The sequence below is a fragment of the Notolepis coatsorum genome, assembly GCF_963971535.1.
Source record: "Notolepis coatsorum genome assembly, chromosome: 13".
NCBI classification, from domain to species: Eukaryota; Metazoa; Chordata; class Actinopteri; order Aulopiformes; family Paralepididae; genus Notolepis; species Notolepis coatsorum.
The window spans coordinates 65558275-65581943 of record NC_140177.1 but is presented as its reverse complement, the minus strand read 5'-3'; the positions used below and the strand labels follow the sequence as shown (position 1 = coordinate 65581943).

Genomic DNA, 23669 nt, shown 5'->3' with positions numbered 1-23669 from the left:
TACATATCTTTTTCTTGACCGTGGTCTCATGTGGGAAGGTGTTTCTGGGGGAATCTGGTCTTACACTCTGATTAAGAGGAGTGACTGGATTAAAATCATGTGAAAACACAGGGTTTTTTACTCCCAGCTGTGCAGTTAGGTCATACATGTGATGCCTTTTCTTTATTTTATAAAGAGTTGAATTTTCATTCATGGAGTTGATTGCATCTCGCCCCTCTTGTCGTTTCCCTGGGCGTCTTGGGGATTCAATATGGTGGTCTAGCCGGCCTATTGTTGATGTGGGTATGTCCAAACGCACACATAGTGCTGGCTCAGGATGTGCTTTGGCCGTTGCTGACTGGCGCGCCTCGTTTGCTTTGGTGAAACAGCGTTTTTATGGAGCAATTGGGATGGGGGTTTTTCCTCTTCCGACATCCTGTGTGTTGTCGATGGGTTCCCGTTCATGTCAGGGGATGATGACGGAATGGGTCTGGGCATATGGGAAGGGTCTCACGCCCTAGGGGTGGGCCGCCGGACGCGGTTCATACCGACACGTCTGGGTGGCGCCTTCTTTTTATGTTGGGATCAGACGCGCATATCTGCCCCTTCTCCTGGGGTTGGCAGGTCGGCGTGGTTAGGGCACGGGACTGGTTCTGGTCGCGCTGGTCCAGATCAGTGCACCCGTTGTCCGCTGGGGATGCAGATCTGCTGTTCTGGTACCCTGAGGGACTTAGGGTTTTTTCGGGGGGAAAAATGCTAGGTCGATCCGGGTGTCACAGGGTTGTGCGTTATGGGACCCCTTGTTGGTACCGAGTGCGGGGTGCTGGGGGCTGGTCTTCCATATTACGCTCTTCTCTTGCGTTTTGGCGCTGAGGAGCCTGTTGGGTGGGGTTAACCTCCTTTGGGATCCTGTGCTCCCCGTATCGCCGGGCCCGGTCCGGGGTGATGCCCGTTGACCTGTAGGCCCGGGATGGCCCTGTTGGGAACCGGAACGCGGGCTGCGGTGGTACCGCCGGTGCGTTTCGGGGTTTTCCTGAGGGGTTATGGGACCAACCGTTGCATGGGGTGATGCCTGGGTGGTTGGTTCTCTGGTGTGTTGCTGCAGTGTCAACTCCCGGTTCTCCGGTTGAGGGTGCCCCTGCACGTTCATGACGTCTGCCGATCGTATGGGCTTTTCTGTGGGCAGCTGTCAGGGGCCGTGTGGTCTACGGATCCCGCTCCTGACGTGCTGTTGAAAGCTTGGTTATGCGACAACGCCAGCATGCGCCCCTTCCGCCGGGGCGGCTGTTTCGGCTGTCCTTTCTGGCGCCTGCCTCGTCCGCAGTTGTTCCAGGCTTGGGTTGACAGCCTGTTGCCTGGTCTTCCCCGGTGCACTGCCTGTTCCGTTGGTTAACTCTTGTGTGTTATGACCATGCTGTCTGCCTGTTGCAGGGCTTGTGTTCCAGGCGGTGTGCTGTTGAGGGGGACAGGGCCCGCTCGGCTGAGGGGCCTTTGTCCGAATACGCTGGCGATGTGAGGGGCGGGGTCACTAGGTGCCCCCCTGGTGGGGTCTTGATGCTGGCATCATGGACTTCTCCGGGCCCCCATTCCGGGGGTCCAGTCCCTTTGGTGGGTCTGGGTCTTCCTTCGCGCTCCGCTGCTACGGCCTTGCCACGGGGTTGGGTTTGCCCTTGACCCCGTGATTCTGGGGGCAGTAACGAGGTTGTTCCTCCGTTCGTTCCCGGGTGGCATGCGGGTTGTGCGTGTGTGTAGTCGTGGGGTCAAGCCACGGTCTGCTCACCCTGTGCGTTAAGTTGCTTGAGAGCTCTTCGCACGGTCGGGTCCGTCGCCTTCCCGTGAAGCCTCTAATAGGGGGGATACCCTCCATTAGGGGGGGTCGGGGGGGCTCGGCCCTCCCTGTTCTGATGGTTTTGGGGGGCTGTCAGCGGGGTGTATTTGTCAGCCAAGTGGCTCCGCTTGGCCTCCCTTGTGCAGAAGGCGAAGCCAAGCTGAGCCCTAACGATACAGAACGTTAGGTTATGACTATAACCAAGTTCTGTTAGTTAGGGCGATGCTTGGCTTCGGACGGCCGCTGCAGCCCTTGACCTCACCTTGTGGTGAAAGCTTGGGAAGGAGGAGAGCAGGTGACCACACACCTGCTTATGAAGGTAAGCTGATGAGGGGTGTGGTCAGACTAATACTGGTATTAGAGGTACATTTGTGGTTTATTCAGTACGCGTGCACGTACGCGAGATAGTGCAGAAGGCGAAGCCAAGCATCGCCCTAACTAACAGAACTTGGTTATAGTCATAACCTAACGTTATATTTAAAGGCTATATATAAAAAAAATTGTTATATGATATTTGTAACTTTTTTACCCCATCATAAATCAAAATATAGGTCTGTTTTTACTCCAATAAACATTGCCAACGTACAAATCTATTACAGCCCCCAAAACACATCAAATACAATTTTAAACTCATATGTATCTGTTGTCTGCTGTTAGTGATTTGTTTGGATTACCGATAGGGCCTTCAAAAACCAAAACCACAAAGATATGTTTTCCTAGAAATAACGAATTTAGCATGAAAAAAAAACGTATATACCAACCATAAACGTATATACAAAAAAGCCTTTATCAATTAACACCCTAACAAAGGAGTACTCGACTCAGACAAAATGTGGGTGGTCCTAGTGGTAATCAAGGAGGACACTGCCCCCCCCCCCCCCCCACATCTCTCTCACCTCCACACGGGACCATTTGCCTTTGTAGCGTGCCAGACAGCCCTTCCCACAGAAGGGTCTCGAAACCAGGAACTCTGACGTCACCTAGAGGAGAGAGGATTATGTCATGAAAGAGTGACAGGCAGACACAACAGGCAGAGATGGGGAGGACGTGGAACTCCCTAACTACTTCCATCACCAACTTTGGGAAAATAAGCAGACCCTACGAAAGGGATTTTTAAAGTTATATTTTGGGTGCATAATGATGACGTATTTCACCTTTTTTGACGATTTTATTGTTTGTTGTTGGGTGAATGCAAATTGTTGTTGTCAATTTGCATATTCATAGATCCTTGAATTCTCAATGAGGGTAAAGGTGTAGAGATGCTGCTAGGCCATTTTCAGTGTATTGGTTTATTGAACAATTTGGTGGAAAAACCATATTCATACAAATAGTTATTGAATGTAGACACATTTTGAAGGATTTAAAATGTCATTAGTTAGTAAATGTCTTGAAACATGTCAAATGTCTATGAAGCTAGCTCGGGAGGTAGAGCAGTCGTCCGGTAATCCGGAGGTTCCCTGTTCGATTCCCGCTCCTCTCAGACAGCGTGTGGAAGACACTTAACCCCTACCTGCTCCCGATGAGCAGGTTGGCACCTTGCATGGTTGCCTTCGCCGTGTGAGTGAATGGATTAAATGTGAGGAACAAATTGTAAAGCGCTTTGGATAAAAGTGCTATATAATTGCAGCCATTTACCATTTACCATTTAGCACAATTATCTAAAAATCTAAAAGTCTAGAAATATATAAAAAATACATAACGTGTCAGGATATTTTCTGCAGCGCAGCATCCGTTCTGCTGTCAGGAGATTAAGTGGCTTGGTTGTGTCCTAACTCCAGATTATCATGCTAATCTCAATCTGGCCACAAATCTGCTTGTGAGAAGCTACAAACACACACACACACACATTCACAAAAGCCTGTTGAGCTGAATGTGTGAGCGCTCGTCACTTCCCTTCTGCCCATATACCTACGTATACACACATACAGTACAAGGGCTGAGCAATACACTGATATTTGACTGTTATTTATTGTATCGTGGGGTTTTCTTAAATGTTATGATTCCCAATTGTGTTGTTTAAATTAATGATCTGCAAATATTCTGTCAGATATCTCACAGAATTACAGAGAACGTTCATTGAAAATGTGTTTCATTTTGACACTGCATCACGCTTCCTGTTGCCCTGCAGGCCAGTAGGATGACTCCAGTATAATGATAGAGAAACCCATACTGTACAAACTCTGAACTCTGTTGCCTATACTCAATCTATACCTATCTACTGCCTTCACTGTCTACAACTGCCTTACACTGTAACCATAGCTACCTATCTCAAACTATAGGGAGGTGTAGTGGTTACGTCATTGCTGTTTCCGGCCGGTCCACCTCGCAAAATTGCAACGTATAGTAGCATCCTATAAATATCTGGGCATATAGATTGATGAAAAGATGGCCTTTGATGTTCATATTGGGAACCTACTTAGAAAACTTAGACCTAAACTGGGCTTTTTCTTCCGGTTAAAGAAATGTTTCCCGTCTGAAGCCAGGAAGAGAATTGTGCAGAGTTCCTTTCTGCCTGTATTAGACTATGGCGATGTGATCTATATGCATGTTCCTTCCTCCCTGCTTAAAAAGCTGGATTCTGCGTACCATACTGCCATACGTTTTGTAACGGGTGCAGGCTCTCGCACCCACCACTGCACTTTGTATCAGTCCTTAGGATGGTCCTCTCTGTACCAAAGAAGACAATCACACACGTTGATTTTTATCCTTAAGTCATTGCTAGGTAAGCTGCCCTTATATATCTCCAGACTTCTGTCCTTTTATACTTGCTTTTTTAATACCAGACGAGCAGCAAATGGGATGCTTTTAAATGTTCCTTTGATGCAGTCAGAGCTTGGTAAAGCTGCATTCTCCCACTATGCTCCCTTTTTATGGAATACGCTGCAAGTAAAACTTTGTCTAGAGGCACTTCCTACTGTGAATGCTTTTAAAGGTATGCTACGATTAGCCCTTCATGAAACATGTAACTGTTTTACCTGATGCTATTGCTGATCTGATTATGCTCCTTGCCACTGCACAAATTACCTTCTGTATTTATATTTGAATTTTTTTTGTTTAATGCCCTGTTTTATGTTGAAACTTGTTGTGTGCCGTGTTGGTCAGGACTCCCTGGAAGAAGAGATCTTGTATCTCAATGGGACATTCCTGGATAAATAAAGGATAAATAAAATAAATAAAAAACGTATTTCCCCATTGCCCATTTCTAAATCATCTCGTTTAAAACAAATAAAGCATGAACATTTGTATGGTGTACCTTTCTGTGCGTATTCATTCACAATCTATAGCTCAACATGAAAATATTCGCAATTAATCGTAAAAAAGAATCTTCGAATTTTATTTCAACCAAAATTGCTTAAACAATAATGTTAGTGATAGAAGGGAACTCATTTTGTGCAAAAATGGAAAGCTTTCCAATGTGCATGAGGCAGAATTGTTACAATAGCCGATAATCCATTTCCCTAATGATAAATCCCTATACGGGTGGACCTTGCAGGTGGTCCAAAGTGACGTCAGACTACACCTCCCTATAGTCTATCCATATAACTCTGTATGAAAGCATGTCAAATAATGCTGTATATATACAGTATATATACCAAATATATATTTATCCACACCTGTCTGAATATAACTTCATATATTCATGTTTACATACCTGTATACTATCCATCTATATCTGTATATATCCCTTACCTACACTTATTGGTTATACAACTGGCCAGTATGGCTTACTACCATAGTATATTTATACCTGTATCACTGTACATAATAACACTATAACACTGTATACATCAGATTAGCCTTATTAGTACTCATTCATATATTCCAGTTTAATCACTTGTACATTGTATATTGTTAATGCACTTTACTGTTACATTTACACTCTGGTTAGATAGCAACTGATTTTTGTCGTACTGTACTTATGCTATACGATGACAATACATTTGAATCTAATCTAATCTAGTCTAATCTAAAATAATGAAATATAATATAATCTAATTAAATGGATTACCTTTTAAACATATGACATATGATTATCCATGAGCTAAGCAGATATCATGCCACAGTATATTGTTCTCCAAAAGTCTTTCTGAATGTTGTGTTATTTATTTTCTTCCATATTGCACATACTATTATTACACATACAGGACAATAATAAACAAACACACAAACACACCTGGAACCCATTTCTGGGTCATATTTAGACCGTGTTCAAATTAGCTTGTTGAAACACTACCAAGAAACACTGGGAACTATGAGACCTCATTATGATTTCAGTGTCATTCTCAAAGCATGCGTTAAATTTGGTCCGCTTCCAATATACAACATCACACAGTACTTTGCTTTTAAGAAGGGTGAAACAGCGTCCCCAGGGCTAAGCTGTCAAGTTAGGAATGGCAGTTTGTTGAAAGTTTGCTAGGCTACTGGTTGCACGGCAACTAGGCATCTTGCAATGTATGTATGAATCTGCCTACTGACGAGACAGATCACGTCATCATTGCAGGTACGTTAGCTAGCAATTATTGTGTGTTATGTTTTTTTTTTTTGGGTTGCCCTCAATTTATTGTTGGGTCCTTGAATTGGCCCTTAGTCATCAACATTTTGACAACCCCTGTTCTAGATAAATGGCTCTGAATATAATACATCATTGTTGACATGTATCTTCAGAACATTTGGTTGGACCATCTAGTTAGTTACCTGTGAGTGGAAGTAGTGCTGCGTCTTCTCCAGGATGTCGTTGAGTTTGGCCAGACCTCTGGAGGGCAGCTGACAGTAGATGGTCCCGTCGGAACACACACTGCTGACCGTCACGTTCATATAGGCACTGTTCACCTGGGCAGAGAAGTGGTTCTGGGGTTGGAGCTGTGTATAAACAGCTTGTAACATTTAGTTCTATCTCTGCTCTAATAGGTAGCCAGACGGTGTGGTGAAGAAGATATGTTTTTGTGTCCGTAGATGGATCCTATGTATTACTACCTGTAGTGGACTGGCTAGGGTCTTGTCCTGCAGGGCTTTCATACAGGCAGCATTGATGTTGACATCATCATCCTGCGACGTGTCGTACAGGACAACCAATGGGGGCTGGTTTCTCGCAAGGATCTCAGCCAATAGGATCCTTCCACTGGCCATGGCCTCAAATGTTTTCAGAACGGCTGGTTCCTGACAGAACGGCTCCAGGCCTGGATTTACACACGTACACACGTACACACGTACACACACACCCACACACACACACGCGTGCGCACACACACACACACACACACACACACACACACACACACACACACACACACACACACACACACACACACACACACACACACACACACACACACACACACACACACACTCTCTTAGCTGTCCATCGTGTTCGATGATGACGCTTGCTCCAGGGATGGGGGGGGTTCAGCGCCGCTGCCGCTGGTGCCACTTCTCGTGGGCGTTAATAGCGCTTGTATGAACAAACAAACAGCACAGTAGTGGTGGAGAGTTTACCCCCAAGAAGTCGATTCCCATGAGAGTCAGGAACGACTCTCTGAGTTGAAATTCGGTAGAATGAAAACAAGTGTTTCCAAAGACATTGTAATAACGAGACTTGTGACGAGAGGAAACCCATTCCTAATGCATCCATGGTCAAGTTAGCTTTGTTACCAACATAAATGGTCAATATGTGTAACTTCCAACGTTGGATTCCAGGAGTCGTTTGCAGTAATAGGAATAGAAATAATAATACTCGAGTCCGGCGGTCTAGGGAGGGGGGGGTGAATGTCTGTCTGTCTGTCTGTCTAATGTCTAATGTATTTTGTGTTGTTTGTGATGTCTTTATTATTTGGACTTGGTATTTTAACTTTTTATTTAGTATTATTAGTCTTGATTTATAAGTAACACATATTTCTTATTTCTTATTGTTTTATCATTATTTTTATTATTGTTGTTGTGTTATTATTGATATTGTTGATGTTGTGTCGTTGTTTGTTGAAGTTTAAAAGAAAAGAAAATTGATAAAAAAAAGAAAATATTATAATAATACTCTAAACTGGGGCGACAATGGCTCAAGAGGTAGAGAGGTCGTCTGGTAATCAGAAAGTTCCCTGTTTGATTCTGGCTCCTCCCGGCAGCGTAGTCAAAGTGTCCTGAGCAAGACACTGAACCCCTAACTGCTCCTGATGAGCAGGTCGGCACCTCGCTGTCGGTGTGTGAATGTGTGAAGGAATGGTTGAATGTTGTGAGGCATATGTTGTAAAGTGCTTTGGATAAAAGCTGTTATATAAATGCAGTCCATATAAAGTAGGCATGCATCAACATGTACAAAATGGCATATATCTTAGGATTTCAAACTAAATAATAATAATTTAGACAACAATTCATTCAGAATTGTGCCATTTTGTTATCACCCTAAGTCTCTCACAGACACTGAATTCAGACACTGAATAAAGCAAAAAAACTTACCAGCCAGTTTACATTTGGTGGCCTGGAAGGGCAGCTTGAAGAACCTCTCATGGAGCTCAAACACTTTGGATTTACTGACAACCTCTGAGAACCCATGGTCCACATAGTACACCTGCATAGACAGTTACAAACACACGCACGCACGCGCACACGCACGCACACACACACACACACACACACACACACACACACACACACACACACACACACACACACACACACACACACACACACACACACACACACACACACACACACACACACACACACACACACACACACACACACACACACACACACACACACACACACATTTAGAATCTTTATTTATGTCCACATAAAGACAATGTTTAAAGGACACAAATATTATCAGTGCACTTGTACATTGTGGGTTATTCTGATACAATCGTGCCCAAATTGACAATGGCAATCAAAGTTACACACATGGATGATGAACCTGACAATCTACACACAGCTCATGGATACAGATAGCAGCGTCTTCTCCAAATTGCCCGGCTGCCAATAATTGCTGACACTGAGCAATATCTTGCTAATTGTTTGGCTCTTCTCTTCGGAAGACCGGCCATCTGAAGGCCTCTAACACCCAACTTATGGACATGACCCAGGCGCGTGTATCCTTTCCGCAACGGAATTCGGTTTCCTCTGATTGGCCGCGACCCCCACGTGACCCGCCCCCCTATCCAACGCTCTGCCGCTGCAGAACGAGCGGCCGCGGACTCGCTCGCTTCCTCAATTTATACGCATGGAAGTATTGACTGAATGAATGAATGAATGAATGAATGAATGAATGAATGAATGAAAACTTTATTTAACAGATTGCAGAATGTGTACAATACAGTACGGCTCAATACACACAATTGTTAAGGGGATGCAGACCTGAGAAAGACGTTTGTCTTGTTTACATCAGGGTATTTTCAATTCATATATATACGACTATGCCGTAACAAATCATTAAAAAAATATACCGTTAACTGAAATATGTTGTGCCTTTACACATATGTTGGATTGTGTAATTGGTTTGTCATGACAAACAAATAAAAAAAATCGTGATTTACCCGCTGGCTACAACAACACACAGTGACTAGAGGCTAATCTTTCCTGTGACAAAATGGCATCCAATGTAATAAAAAAAGTCAACCAACGAACGCGATTCTTGTACCGGATCTCCTCTCTGGTAAACAAGAATACCCTGAAGACTCTAGCAGGAGCACTCATTCAAGGGTACTACGACTATGCTTGCACCTCATGGTACCAAAGCACCTCAAAGGCACTAAAAAACAAATTACAAACATCTCAAAACAAGCTAGTCAGACTACTACTTGACCTGACTCCTAGAACCCACCTCACCCCTGCCCACTTTGACAACCTAGGATGGCTTAGAGTAGACGACAGAGTACAGCAACTTGCAATGGGCCTGGTCTACAAGATACACTACGCGACCAAGGTACCCATGTACATGTCAAAATACTTCCCAAAGGTCAGTGAATACCACGATCACAACACCAGAGGGAGCTCCACAAATCATGTAAAACCCAGATTCGGCTCAAACAAGGGACTAAACACGTTTCGCAATTATGCCACATCAATGTGGAACGCCCTGCCTAAAGCTGTAAAGGAATGTGAATCACTACCCACCTTCAAAAACACTCTCAAAAAACACCTACGTGAGACTGCAATTCGAAACTGGCCCCTACAAATGTCCTAACCTAGTTGTACAGTAAATGACCAAGTAAGGCTTTGTCAACATTCCAATGTACAGTGTAAAATGTGTGTGTGTCCCCTACCCAACCCCCCCCCCCCCCCCCCCCCCACCTCCAATGTACAGCCCTCACCCAACCCACCCAACCCCACCCCACCAACCTCCTCCAATGTACAGTTTCTACGCCAAATGTATATACACTCCTTTTCTGGACACTTTTGTATCACAAACAGTACTGTATTTGCAAATCTGATATGTCATAAATGTATAGATGTAGCAGTACTGTCTATCTGTATGTCATGTATGTCATATATGTTATGATGAATTGAAAATGGGGGACCCTGGTGGAAACAAGACGAAAGTCTTTCTCTGGTCTGCATCCCCTTAACAATTGTATGTATTGAGATGTACTGTACTGTACCCATTCTGCAATCTGTTAATAAACTTTTCAATCAATCAATCAAGTCACTGTGTGTTGATGTTGTAGCCACCTCCTCAGAGGCGATGCCGCTCGCTGCAGCACATTCTCGCCGCGGGCTGAGCTCTGGTGTCCGCTGGAGCAAGCCAGAGACAGCGGGGATTCGGCTCCCATCAGTCGGGCAAGAACTGCGGGTTTTCAGCCTCTCCCCTCTCTCCTGGAGCTTAAGGGGGAGCTTAGTCCTGCCTCTGAGGAGCGCGGTGTGTCACTGTGTGTTGTTGTAGCCAGCGGGTAAATCGTGATTTTTTTATTTGTTTGTCATGACAAACCAATTACATAATCCAACATATGTGTAAAGGCACATCATATTCCAGTTAACGGTATATTTTTTTAATGATTTGTTACGGCGTAGTCGTTCTATATGAATTGAAAATGGGGGACCCTGATGTAAACAAGACAAACGTCTTTCTCAGGTCTGCATCCCCTTAACAATTGTGTGTATTGAGCCGTACTGTATTGTACCCATTCTGCAATCTGTTAAATAAAGTTTTCATTCATTCATTCATTCAGTCAATACTTCCATGCGTATAAATTGAGGAAGCGAGCGAGTCCGCAGCGGCAGAGCGGTGGATAGGGGGGCGGGTCACGTGGCGGTCGCGGCCAATCAGAGGAACCCGGAAACCGAATTCCGTTGCGGAAAGGATACACGCGACCCAGGCTTCCAAATATGAAGACTAAAAGTTTACAGTTGTAGCCGAGTTGTGATATGGTATGGTCTAACAGTTGATATTTTAACATTTTGGTTGTAAAGGCTTCCAGTCTAGACTGTAGACAAACGTGCAACCAACTTGAGCATTGATGGTAAAACCTGTAGCCTAGCTTTTAAAGTAAAAATGATGATGATCTCATCAATAGCAATTTTTTTTTTTAACTGAGTGCGAGACAGAGTGGTCAGCGGCAGGGAGACAGGCAAGCTTCCCTTGCAGTTTAAGCTCAGTCCAGTGTTGACGTTGGCGTTGTTTGTGCCGACATGAGATGGCCACGGGCATTGGTAAGTGGCAGTTCCTGCCGCGTTCCACAGATGTCAATGGTGGCCTTCACAGAGATGGCAGGGTCAGAGATGATCTCCTCAGAAACATTAACAGTGTCTGAGTCCGGCCCCACCCACTCCAGGGCCACGTTGGACCAGCCGCATAGGTCATTCAGGTCTGGCCAGTCAGACTGAAGTTTGGATCCGACCCACACGCCAGGGGGACCTTGCGTCTCTGCAGGTCTAAGAACAGAGAGGCTCTGGCCTGCTCTCTGACATGCTGGTCGTCACTGTTCAGCATGTTGACAAGATGACTGAGTCTCGTGGCAACGTCCGCCCCTCCGCATTGTATGGAATATGATGTCTCGTGTTGAGTGAGTGTTCAGTCCAGTCCATTGTCTCACCATCTGTACGGTTTTATTGTTCATCTCACAAAGAAATTTGCGAGGAATATGTACATTTGAGAATAGGTGCTGAACTTTGACCAGGGCTATCTGTCTGACTGCTTTAAGCTTCATGATGAGTGGCAGGGGCGATGAATCAATTAAATCTAATCTGGTTGAGTAATCAGAGACAATTTCACTCACTTGTTGTTCCCATTCACCTGCCACATTCAATTTATGACCCAGATAGGTATATGTTTCATGACGTGCGTAGACTCTCAGTGGCGTTATCAACTGTAAATGTGGGAATTATATCTGATTTTGCCCGGTTCCAGCGGTTACCCCCGCTCCGCCTCTCATAGAATACAGCACATTTAGCATATTTTACCTCTAATCCAGACCACTCTAGGAAGGAGTCGATTCTGGAGAGCATGGTGTTTATGACAACCTCCTGTCTGGAGGCTATTATTACATCGTCTGCATACCCCTGGACGGGGTTAGGGGAAATTACATTAGGGGGAGCGCAACTACAAAGCCATTTTAACGATGAGTTGATAGCGAGTACAAAGTTGACTGCACTCCATGGACAGCCTGTCTTTATACCTACTTGGAGTGGGATTGGGTCTGTGACCTGTTTGCCACAAATCACCTGTATGTATGAACCAGAGTAAACATCCCTAACAATGTCAATGAAAACCTGGGGTAGATGTATTTCCTCAAGGGTTCCAAAAGCATCACGGAAATCCAGAAACACGTGTTTGAAATCATCAATGCCTGTTTTGAGACAGAACACATGCTTATTCATGCCCTGCCTGTTGATATAGGCCTTTTGTTTGGGAGACAGTATGTTTTCATCCACAAGCCAAGGCAAGACACGGTCAAGGATACATTTCATAAATACCTTGTAGATGGTAGGAAGAAGTGAAATGTCTCTCCAGGTTGATGGGTTGTCCGGGATATTGTCCTTTTTGGGAATTCTGTGGACGAGAGCACCCTTCCATGACTCTGATTGATGTTAAGATACCTGGCTGCGTGGCTTTGAGTGACTCATAAGTGACACCGTCCATGCCACTCGATTTATTGTTAGGGAGAGCGTGCAGCACTGTCTCCACCTCCTTCTGCGTAAAATGCGCAGTGTTTGGGGAACAGGCTGGCTCCGTGGGGGATAGCGTGTGATGCCATGGTGGTACAGGGAGAGGGTCGCCAATGTGCATTTCTCCCTGACATTTCTGCTGATAATAAGACTGCACTTGCTCGCAGTTACTGGGGCACAGGGGCAGGGAGGGGGGCTGGGATATTCACTGTTGTTTAACACAATCTGAATGGCTTTAGAACGTTTGTGTTGCCAGAGGTAGGACAGCTTGTTTCGGCTCACCTTGCTTGTCCGTCGGTCGCCTCCCGCTGACGTTAATGACGGCTGCACTGTCTCTCGGATAAATCGCAATTGTGATTCAATCCAGGTGGTGACTAGTGCGGGTGTTAGTGTGTCTGGAAGTGATTCTTTCACCGGGAACTTTTTCAGAACCCGAGCGACGTATTTCAGAAGAGGGTATCCAAGTGGAGCGTCCCCAGTGATTTACCGCTGTAAAAGCTCTGTTCCTGAAAAATACTCCGTTCAGGAGGGTAAATAGTCGGATCCAAACTCCAGGATCTCCCGATGAAACGTAGTGGTGTTTCTCGTCACGGTGTTCCGAATCTAGGCTTTTCCTGAAGGCTCTCTTGCGAGCTTGAAATTCAGACCACCGCTGCTCGTCCAAGGGCTGGGCCGTGTCAGAGAAGTCCGTGTGGGGCGGCAGCTCCAGGCCCGACAGGTGGATTGGCGTCGGGTCATCATGGGGAATGACCCACTTTGGAGCGCTCGCTTGTAGGCAACTTTGATCGCCGAGACCAGACACACAGTAAAGAACAATCTCCACAAGAACATGTTGCACATTACTACGTTAACGGCGGCAGTTACGACGGGTGTTTGCTCAGGTGTTAAGAATGGTGCGCTCCAGCATTCAGCTGCGACCTGCTGCCACCAGTGTCACACACACACACACACACACACACACACACACACACACACACACACACACACACACACACACACACACACACACACACACACACACACGCACACACACACACTCTTCATAATCATTATCATCATCACCATCATCATCACCATCACTTGTGATGATAATGATTACAATAATAATCATTACCATCATCATTATCATCATCACCATCATTATTATCATCATCATCAACAATGTAATCATCAGTTAGTGAACCGCATCTCTTGTTCTATCAGAGAACCACAGTTACATCCGTAACTCTTGCTCTGTTCCGTCTGACCTGCCTCTGAAAACCTGCAGCCAGGAGGACAGCATCTCAGATCTAACAGGCTGTACCAAACTGATTACAGTAATCAAAGATCCTTTGCATGTGCTTTTAAATGTCTTTCACCAGTTTTCTATTCCTATCAAATCAAATAATCAAGACCCTGGTTTCTTAAAGGAACACAGCAACATTATGGGAAATGTGCTTACCCTCTTCTCCAGAGTCAAACAATAAGATAGATACAGTACTGTGCTGCGTTCAGTAGGAAGCAATCCGGCTGCAAGCTAGCCTAGCTTACCAAAAATAAATGGAAGTGGATACGGACCAGCTAGCCTTAGCTGTTGGCCAAAACACCTCTCCCGGGGTTTTAGTAAGCACATTTTCCACAATGTTGTTCCATTAAACTATGGGTTGGTACCCAAAATGGGTCAAAGGCCCTCTTCTGGTGGGTCACTACATGACAACAGTGGTGATATGTTTGTGATATATTTCAATGAAAACGAGGAAAACAAATCTCCTTTTGGACCTTTGACCTCTCTTACCTTGACCTTGTCGGCCATGACCTCGCAGATCTGCGCTCTGAGTATCTCCTCTTCCTCCTCGGCCTTCACAGCGACCAGCTGTCCAGAGATTGGAGAGGACAGGGCCGCGGGACTGCTGTTGTCCTGCCCATAGAACTCCCTCATGTCATCCTCCATGGACTCCTGCGCCTGCGAGTAGCCCTCACCAATGTACCTGGGAGGGGAGGGGAGGGAGAGAGAGAGAGAGAGAGAGAGAGAGAGAGAGAGAGAGAGAGAGAGAGAGAGAGAGAGAGAGAGAGAGAGAGAGAGAGAGAGAGAGAGAGAGAGAGACTCATGATAATACACACAATAACATGTCATTTGGTGGATCACGTGCCTTATGTACCACGGTGACAGCCCCACCCCCATAGTGTATAAACTCTCAGCTCCATTGGTTCTGTTGCCCATACTGTACGCTATACAGTCTATACCTACTGTATCTACTGTAAGTGCCTTACATTGTAATCATAACTACCAACCTCAACCCTAGTCTACCCATATAACACTGTATGATAGTGTTATGTAAAATAATACTGTATATACTGTGGAAGAATCCCTTCTGGTCGTCCCAACAATAGCTTAAAGCCCAACCTCCAGGTTAAACCCTACTGATCAATTATGGGTAGTTTACATCATTGGTATATAATTTCATTATTTATTTTTTTCTATTTGACACCGAAAATGCCACTCTGAAAGAGTTAAAAAGGTCCACGCACGAATAACATGCACGCGCGAATCAAAAAAGCTTATCAAACGCCGACGTCACTACAGGTGCATATTAATGAGCCGAATCTGAAAGCTTATCAGACGCTAGCACGGCCGTGACGTCATTTCAGGAAATGCCTTGCCCGTCCGGGTCATAGTACTAGTTCAATGGTGGCCCACTCGGTGCATCACAGTTAGCCTATATAGCTCCGTCGTCCCTGCTACAGGCAGTCGGGACCACTACACTGACGTTAGCCTATGGTTCTCTCCTCTTTGTGTGCCCCCGTCCTCGCGGGTGTCCTGCGGAGGAGCTTGTGGACGCGACAACAGCGGCGGCCGTTGTTAGCTCATAGCTATCGTGTTACGTGTACCACTAGCCTTTACGGGCTCGAGCACCCTACAGGCTGCCACCATTGTCGCCGTTGTCGCGTCCATGGGCCCCCCGGCAGGGTACCCGTGGGGACGGGGTGTACAGAGAGGAGAGAACCATTTTGGGTCGGCCGTTCATGCCGGCCAGCGAGCCGGATGTCGGGATATGTTGTTAGCACAATAGCTACTAAGCTAAGCTATGTTAGCTACTAATGTTATAAACACAATATGTGTACAACGACACAATGATTTACATTATTACAAATATGGTAACGTGGTTGTGGCTTTAGAGATGGGTGGCTATAATCACGGAGCAATAGTGTTAGGTGAAACAGATACATTTTCATTCGGCTAGTAGTAGCAAGCATATATCTATGGTAGCAAGGCTCTCTGCCTGCCACTAGCTGTGTGTGACTCTCAGCGCCCCCTGGTGAGCCCCCTGGTGCCCTGCACCTGTTGTGACGATAATTTCGATTACACACGCACGTTATGAACCATTGATTAAAATATCCACGTGCGTGGTGATTGTGTTGGGCAGACAAAATGTTTGATAAAAACGCTAAAACTGGGTCAATTTCAATACCTTTTTTTCCCTTCTTCATGAAACTCACCGTTGGCCTAGTCCACATTGTTTATTGAACAAAAATACAACGTGAAGGTTGGCCTTTAAATCTCACACCTTGGTGAGAGCCACAGCCCCCACCCCCTCTATTCTTAAACTCAGTGTCCCCATCTCTCCCTCTCCTAACTGGCCAGGATGAGAGCACTCCTCCCAGCAAAGCTCATTTAACCTACATGTACTTTGTTAGTATGTGTTTTACTATTAAACCTATATTATTGATCATGAAGATCCATCTACAACCACAATTGACGAATCCGGTTCCACCACAATACCGTAACCGTATATATATATATATAATTATCTATATCTGCACATATTCCTGCTTATATTCCTGTTTATATATCTATTCTTGTTTATATACACACTATACTAGACTCACAGGACCCCCCTACAGATTTTTTGGTCGAACTAACCAAATTTACTTTACTTAATAATGTGTTTTTATTTCAGGACAAAATGTATCGACAGGTAAAAGGCTGTGCTATGGGTGCATGTTTTAGCCCTTCTTATGCAGGCTTGTTTATGGGAAAAGGGGAGGAGGACTATGTGTTCAACACTCAAAACGTATTTAAAGATAAGATCATCTGGTGGGCCAGATATATAGATGCCATCATTATGTGGTGGAAAGGCACTATTGATGAATTGAAAGCTTTTCATAGTTATTTGAACAACACTAACCCAAATATAAAACTGTCTCTAGATTTTAGTCCTGATAAGATCCATTTTCTGGACTTAGAAATCACTAAAGACTTGAATGGTGACTTACATACGTCATTGTACAGGAAGTTAACGCATAAAAATACTATTTTACATGCAGAGAGCTTCCACCCCTCTACTTTGATCAACAATGTTCCGTACGGCCAATTTAAAAGAGTACGTAGAATTTGTGACAGTGAGGCTGATTTTAGAGAAAAGAGCGGAGAAATGTATGATCGCTTTAGAGAACGTGGCTATACACATAATACTCTTAAAATAGCTATATCTGAAGCCGCTACTGTAGAACGCGACTCCCTCTTAAAAAGAAAGACACTGAAAGAGAAAACCGATAGGGTGTTTTTCTCTACCACTTATAGTACTAAAGCTCTTGCTGTTCGCAATATAATTAAAAAGAATTGGAGCTTGATCCAATGTGATGAGTCCCTGTCTAACATTTTCCCTGACCCGCCCCTCTGTACATTTAGGAGAGCTCCCAATCTTGGAGATAAATTAGTACGAAGCCATCTACCGGCAGATGTCAAATCTACATGGCTACCTAAGCCTCCTATAGGAACGTATAGATGTGGTCACTGCAAACAATGTGATGTGGTGATAAGATCAAAAGCTTTTACCCACCCAGTTACTAAACAGACATATACTTCTAACAGCTTTATTAATTGTCAAACGACACATGTTATTTATATACTGTCTTGTTCCAAATGTGACTCTTTTTATGTTGGTCGTACGAAACGCCGTCTACTTGATCGACTGGCAGATCATAAATATGCTATTAAAACTAACAACATGGATTATGCAATGGCTAAACATATTCATGAAGTTCACCATAGTACCTCTGCTTTATTTACAGCTATCGGAATTGACAGTGTTCCACTCACGTCTAGAGGAGGTAATAGACAAAGAATTCTAAACCAGAAAGAAAGTCGCTGGATCGATAGACTACAGGCCACCTCACTCCCAGGTTTAAATGATTCCATAGACATGGTATCATTTTATAGGCCAGTAGATCACTTTATTTATTTATTGTATTTATACATTGTTATTTATTGTATTTTGATAGACTACAGGCCACCTCTTTACAGGTTTAAATGACTCTACGGACATACTGTCACTTTTATAGGCTAAGTAGATTACATTATAGTATTATTATTCTTTGTCATGCATTACTCAATGCTCTTACATTGTTGTTTTTTGATAATTGTTTTTTGATAATTGTTTTTTGATAATTGTTGGTAATTGTTTATATTATTATTGATTTACTCATTTCTTTATGTTGTTATAATATTTTGAGCTTGTGTGTATATATACTTATATAATATACAAATTTGTTTTTCTATTTAGTATTATTGTATATTTACTTCAACTCAAGTTGAGAATGTTGCTTTGCCTTCATTTAATTGGGACCAGCTGTCCCCCATTGTAATTAGTGTCTCCCTGAGTTGTGTTTTTTCCTTTTTTCCTCTATTTAGGCTACGTTTAGACAAGCGTTTTGTGAACAGAAACCGCAAAAGTCATCTTGCGGTTTCACTTTAAATTTTACGTTTAGACGAGCGTTTTGGGGTGGAATTCTCCGTGCAGACGACGCTGTAACGACGGAGCCCCGCTGTCACACGATTGGCGCATATGTCACATGACGTGCTGTGAAGACCCGCCCTACTCTGCCTCTGATTCGCAGACTGTGGATGGGGAATGTGATTGGACCAAAGCAGAGTCACTCGCAGACAGTGGGTCCACTCACGCCGCGGGACAGATTCTTGTGTATTTAACCCTTTCACTGCCACACGACAGCCGGTTGTGTGATAGTAAAGGGTTAACCTTCTGTCGTGTGGCAGTGAAAGGGTTAAAAGTACTGCCAATGTAGCCTTCAGGTGATCTCCGTTGATATAGTCAGACAAACTTGCTTTGTTTACGTCTCGGCTACTGGCGCATACCTGCTACGTAAGCAGTACGCGCGACCAGAGCCGTGACAACCCTTTCGTCATCGTTTTAACAGATTTATACGGTTTTGACAGTTTAGACGAGAGCGCAAAGCTTTTGCGTTTCTAGGAATTCCACCCTGGAAGGTAGTCTCACTTTTTTGCGGTTTCACCCCGTAAAAACGCCGTTTCCGTATAAACTAAAGGCACATCCGAAAAAATATTTTTGCGGATTCACCTGCTAGCGTTTCCGTCTAAACGGGGCCTTAGTCACAGTATTGTTTTTGTCACAGCAACACCCTGAAGAAGGCCATGTAGGCCGAAACATGTTGGACTTTTAAAAGATTTTTCTAAATAATGTAAGCCACTTATTAAAGGCTTTTTAAAAACGGTAGAGCTGCCTTGGATCTCAACCTTTCTTATATAAGCGAATCCTACCCCGGATTTAATCCAAAGAGCACCTACCTGAAACAAAATAAGAACGCTGAAGCCCTCTCCATATCCTTTGTTCTACACACTATACTATATCTATATATGTATATATCCCTTATTAGTTATACCACTGGCTAGTATGGCTTACTACCATAGTGTATTTACTCTTGTATCACTGTATATAATAATACTGTACATACGTCAGATTAGCATATTACTAGGGATGCTCGATATTGGCTTTTTTACCGATACCGATATACCGATATTGTCCAACTCTTAATTTCCGATACCGATATCAACCGATATCAACCCATACCGATATATGCAGGGCCCCCCCCCCCCCCCCCCCCCCAAAACGGAATAATTTCAGGTAATTAACATTACATATCTCTTGTTGTGGAATTAACACAACATTAACACAGCATACTTTTGACAATAAATAAAATCTGAATTTGTTCTTACTTGCTTGCCTGGGTAAAAAAAGATTATAGAAATGTATAAAAAAATAAAATAAAAAATTGTTTTTTAAACCAATACCGATATTTTCCGATATCACATTTTAATGCCAATATCGGCCGATAATATCGGTAGTCCGATAATATCGGACATCCCTACATATTACTCATCAATTCATTATATTAAACTTAATAACTTGTTTACATTTAATCATGCTGTATATCGTTAACTTTAATGCACCTTACTGATAACTTTGCACCCTGTTAGATGCCAACTCCTTTTTGTTGTACTGTACACACACACACACACACACACACACACACACACACACACAGACGCACTCACGCACGCACGCGCACACACACACACACACACACACACACACACACACACACACACACACACACACACACACACACACACACACACACACACACACACACACACACACACACACACACACACACACACACACACACACACACACACACACACACACACACACACACACACACACACACACACACACACACACACACACACACACACACACACACACACACACACACACACACACACGCACATACCAGTGTTGTAGTACTTGAGTCCAGGACTGATTTTCAGGACTTGGACTTGAGTACTGATGACTTGGACTTGGACTCGAGCATTGACTGCATTCAGACTTGGAAGGTGCAGACAAGAATTGTTCATTGATAACTAAAGTTATTTATTTTTTTGTAATAGGCCCTAATCATTTGGCATAAGATAATGATGGCTTGTGCATTTGTTTGGCTATTGTGTCACAAAGTAAATAAACTCCCTTTGAAATGGTGACCGCTGTGTCTAATGTAGACCTTTTTAAAAATTTAAATTTTTTAATTTGTATGTCAGCTCTTTGACTGACAGAGTGGAGTGGACTCAATCTTGATGACTTGGACTCGGACTCAGACTAGGGTAATGGGGACTCGACTCTGGCTCTTCTTTGGTGACTCAAGGCCTCTGCATCCTACAGAAACTTCAAAGCAACTGCAACACAACATCGACAAAGCAACAGTGTTTTAGACACTCTGCCTTTATGCTTCTGCAACATCGACGCGCAAAGTTAGTTTAACTAAAGTTAGTTTAGGTTCGTGTTAACGTTAGATAATGTACAAAATAAACGTATTTCCGGTGATTTTAGACGTCGCTCTTTTATTTTGAAATCCCCCGACCGGAAGTGTTATAGTGTCTGTTGCTAGCAGCTTAACTTTCTGTGCTTTTCGAGCTAACGTTACCGTAACGTCATTAGTTTCCAATGGAGAGGACCTCGGCTCACATGCAGCTCAAACTACCTATTGGAATAAATTAATTGATTGATGTTTAACTTGTCCCTGTGTGTGTCCAGTCATTTCGACTAGCAAACGTTGTATTTAACGTTAAAGTTACCTCAGGATACCATTGTATTTAGTTGGTTAGCTATGTAGCTAATGTGGATAGCATTTTGTATAGCACCAATGCTAGCTGGCTGGCTACAGCTTTATTTACTAAATTATGGAGGCTTTTTAATCGTCAAGGTAAGAGAGGATTTGTCATGATCAACTGAAGGCGTATGCTATGGAACAATATGTGCTTGGGTTTTCAGAAAAAGGCCAGCTATGTGACGCTAATTATTTAGCATCAACGCTGGCTGGCTACAACAATGGCGGATGGTATTCTCTGCGAGACCAATATTATTCTATGACAGCCCCGCCCCCATTCGCTAACCAACCAATCACTGCTACGCAATATCAACGCAACGGTTGTTTAGGTTAGATTTTGGAGACATGTACGCAGCATCCTCGCAACACAGTCTACAAGACCCTAAACAACAACCGCGCTGAAATCGCGCTGATGTTGTGTTGAAGTTGCTTTGAAGTTGCTGTAGCATGTAGAGGCCTTCACTCGACTCGGACTTGAACACTGGGGACTCGAGACTCGACTTGGACTTGAGATTTAGTGACTCGACACACACACACACACACACACTCCTCTGACCTGAGTATGACTCCATTGGTATTGGTGGCCTCCACCACCAGCACGGAGGGGTACTCCTCCCGCGGGATCAGCAGGGGGGGGACCGCCTGCTTGCTGAGCCTCCTCCCCACCTCCCGCCTCACCCTCAGCTCCTCCTCGCTGGCCGAGGAGCCCCTCCTCCTGTTGCAGTTTTCGTCCTCCCCTCCTCCGCCTCCCACCCCACTCCTCTTGTACAGGATGGCCCGCTTGGGGTTGTCCGGCATGGGGTAGTCGATGGTGCAGAAGTCGGTCAACAGCTGCAGGTTCTCCAGGACGTACTCGGGCAGTTTGGTCTTGTAATGACATTCAAATTAATCAAATTAATTTCTTCATATTAAAGGGAGAGTGCAGATTTTCGTAATCCTAGCCCTATTTCTTGTTTACCAACAGGGGTGTAAAGTACTTGAGTAATTGTACTTCGTTACAATACTTGAGTACTGCTTTTGGGGATTTGTACTTTACTCGAGTCTTATTAGGTTTGTATACTTTTTTGTATTTTATTTTTTTATAATTTTTTAAACAAACATATAAACAAACATGACAACACACGATAAGATATACAAGCATTATTAATAGGGATGCACCGAATGGGAAATTCTTGGCCGAAACCGATACCGAAAATAGAAAACAGTTGGCCGAAAACCGAAAGCCGAAAGGCCGAAAATGATTCATAGAATAGATTTTTTTTTTACCAATGTTGTGGAACATTATGATTATGGAAAAATATATGATTATGGCTAAACTTAACTTAAATAATAAATAATCACTATTATGGGTCCATAAAACATTTATTCAGCACTTTTGCATACAGTACATTAATTCCATCTTTTCTCTGGCTGCGCAGCGGACATCTGTGCTCTACTGAGCGCACCTTTCTAGTGCCCAGCTGAATGTGCTCGCTTGACTCGGCACAGTAGACGCGCGACAGACAGACAGCTGGGCTGTGTTAACATTACAATGTACAGTCGCGCGAAATAACGTTATGAATGCCCGAAATAACATAGCATTACAAAGTACAGTTGACAGCTGGGCTGTGTTAACGTTACAATGTACAGTCGCGCGAAATAACGTTATGAATGCCCGAAATAACATAGCATTACAAAGTACAGTTGACAGCTGGGCTGTGTTAACGTTACAATGTACAGTTGCGCGAAATAATGTTATGAATGCCCGAAATAACATAACGTCACAAAGTACAGGTCCAGCTCAGTATGATGTCATAATCAAACATTCTAGAACATTTGTGTATCTATTCAACAATTCTCTCACAGCTGAGTGTGGACGACAGCGGGGACGAGGGAGAGTAACTACATAACATAGGCAGGAACACAATCCCCCCCCTCTCGCTCTGAATAATATGCATATTAGATCACTCAGTGATTAACCGCGGCATATAGTAAATAAGGATATAAAGCATGTTAAAGACGCATTTATTGGATGCGTTGCGCGCAGTTTACATAGAAACAGCTCGACTCCCGACAGCGCGACATCATCACAACAACACGCGAATAATATGCATATTAGATCACTCAGTGATTAACCGCGGCATATAGCAAATAAGGATATAAAGCATGTTAAAGACGCATTTATTGGACGCATTGCGCGCAGTTTACATAGAAACAGCGCAACTCCCGACAGCGCGACATCATCACAACAACACGCGAGGTTGTTAGGTTGTTTCTGTTTCGGTGACATATTTTCGGTGAATTTTTTTTTTGCCATTTTCGGCCGAAA

At 43.9% G+C, this 23669-nt stretch overlaps 1 protein-coding gene across 1 annotated transcript in view; it reads right to left on the bottom strand.

The window, feature by feature from the left end:
- Positions 1-23669, bottom strand: part of tdrd7b (tudor domain containing 7 b) — a 200815-nt gene that overhangs the window by 45539 nt on the left and 131607 nt on the right. The window contains 6 exon segments of the mRNA XM_084327314.1: positions 2704-2787; positions 6503-6637; positions 6782-6984; positions 8255-8366; positions 14673-14865; positions 21918-22228. Of these exon segments, the coding sequence (XP_084183440.1) occupies positions 2704-2787; positions 6503-6637; positions 6782-6984; positions 8255-8366; positions 14673-14865; positions 21918-22228 (1038 nt within the window).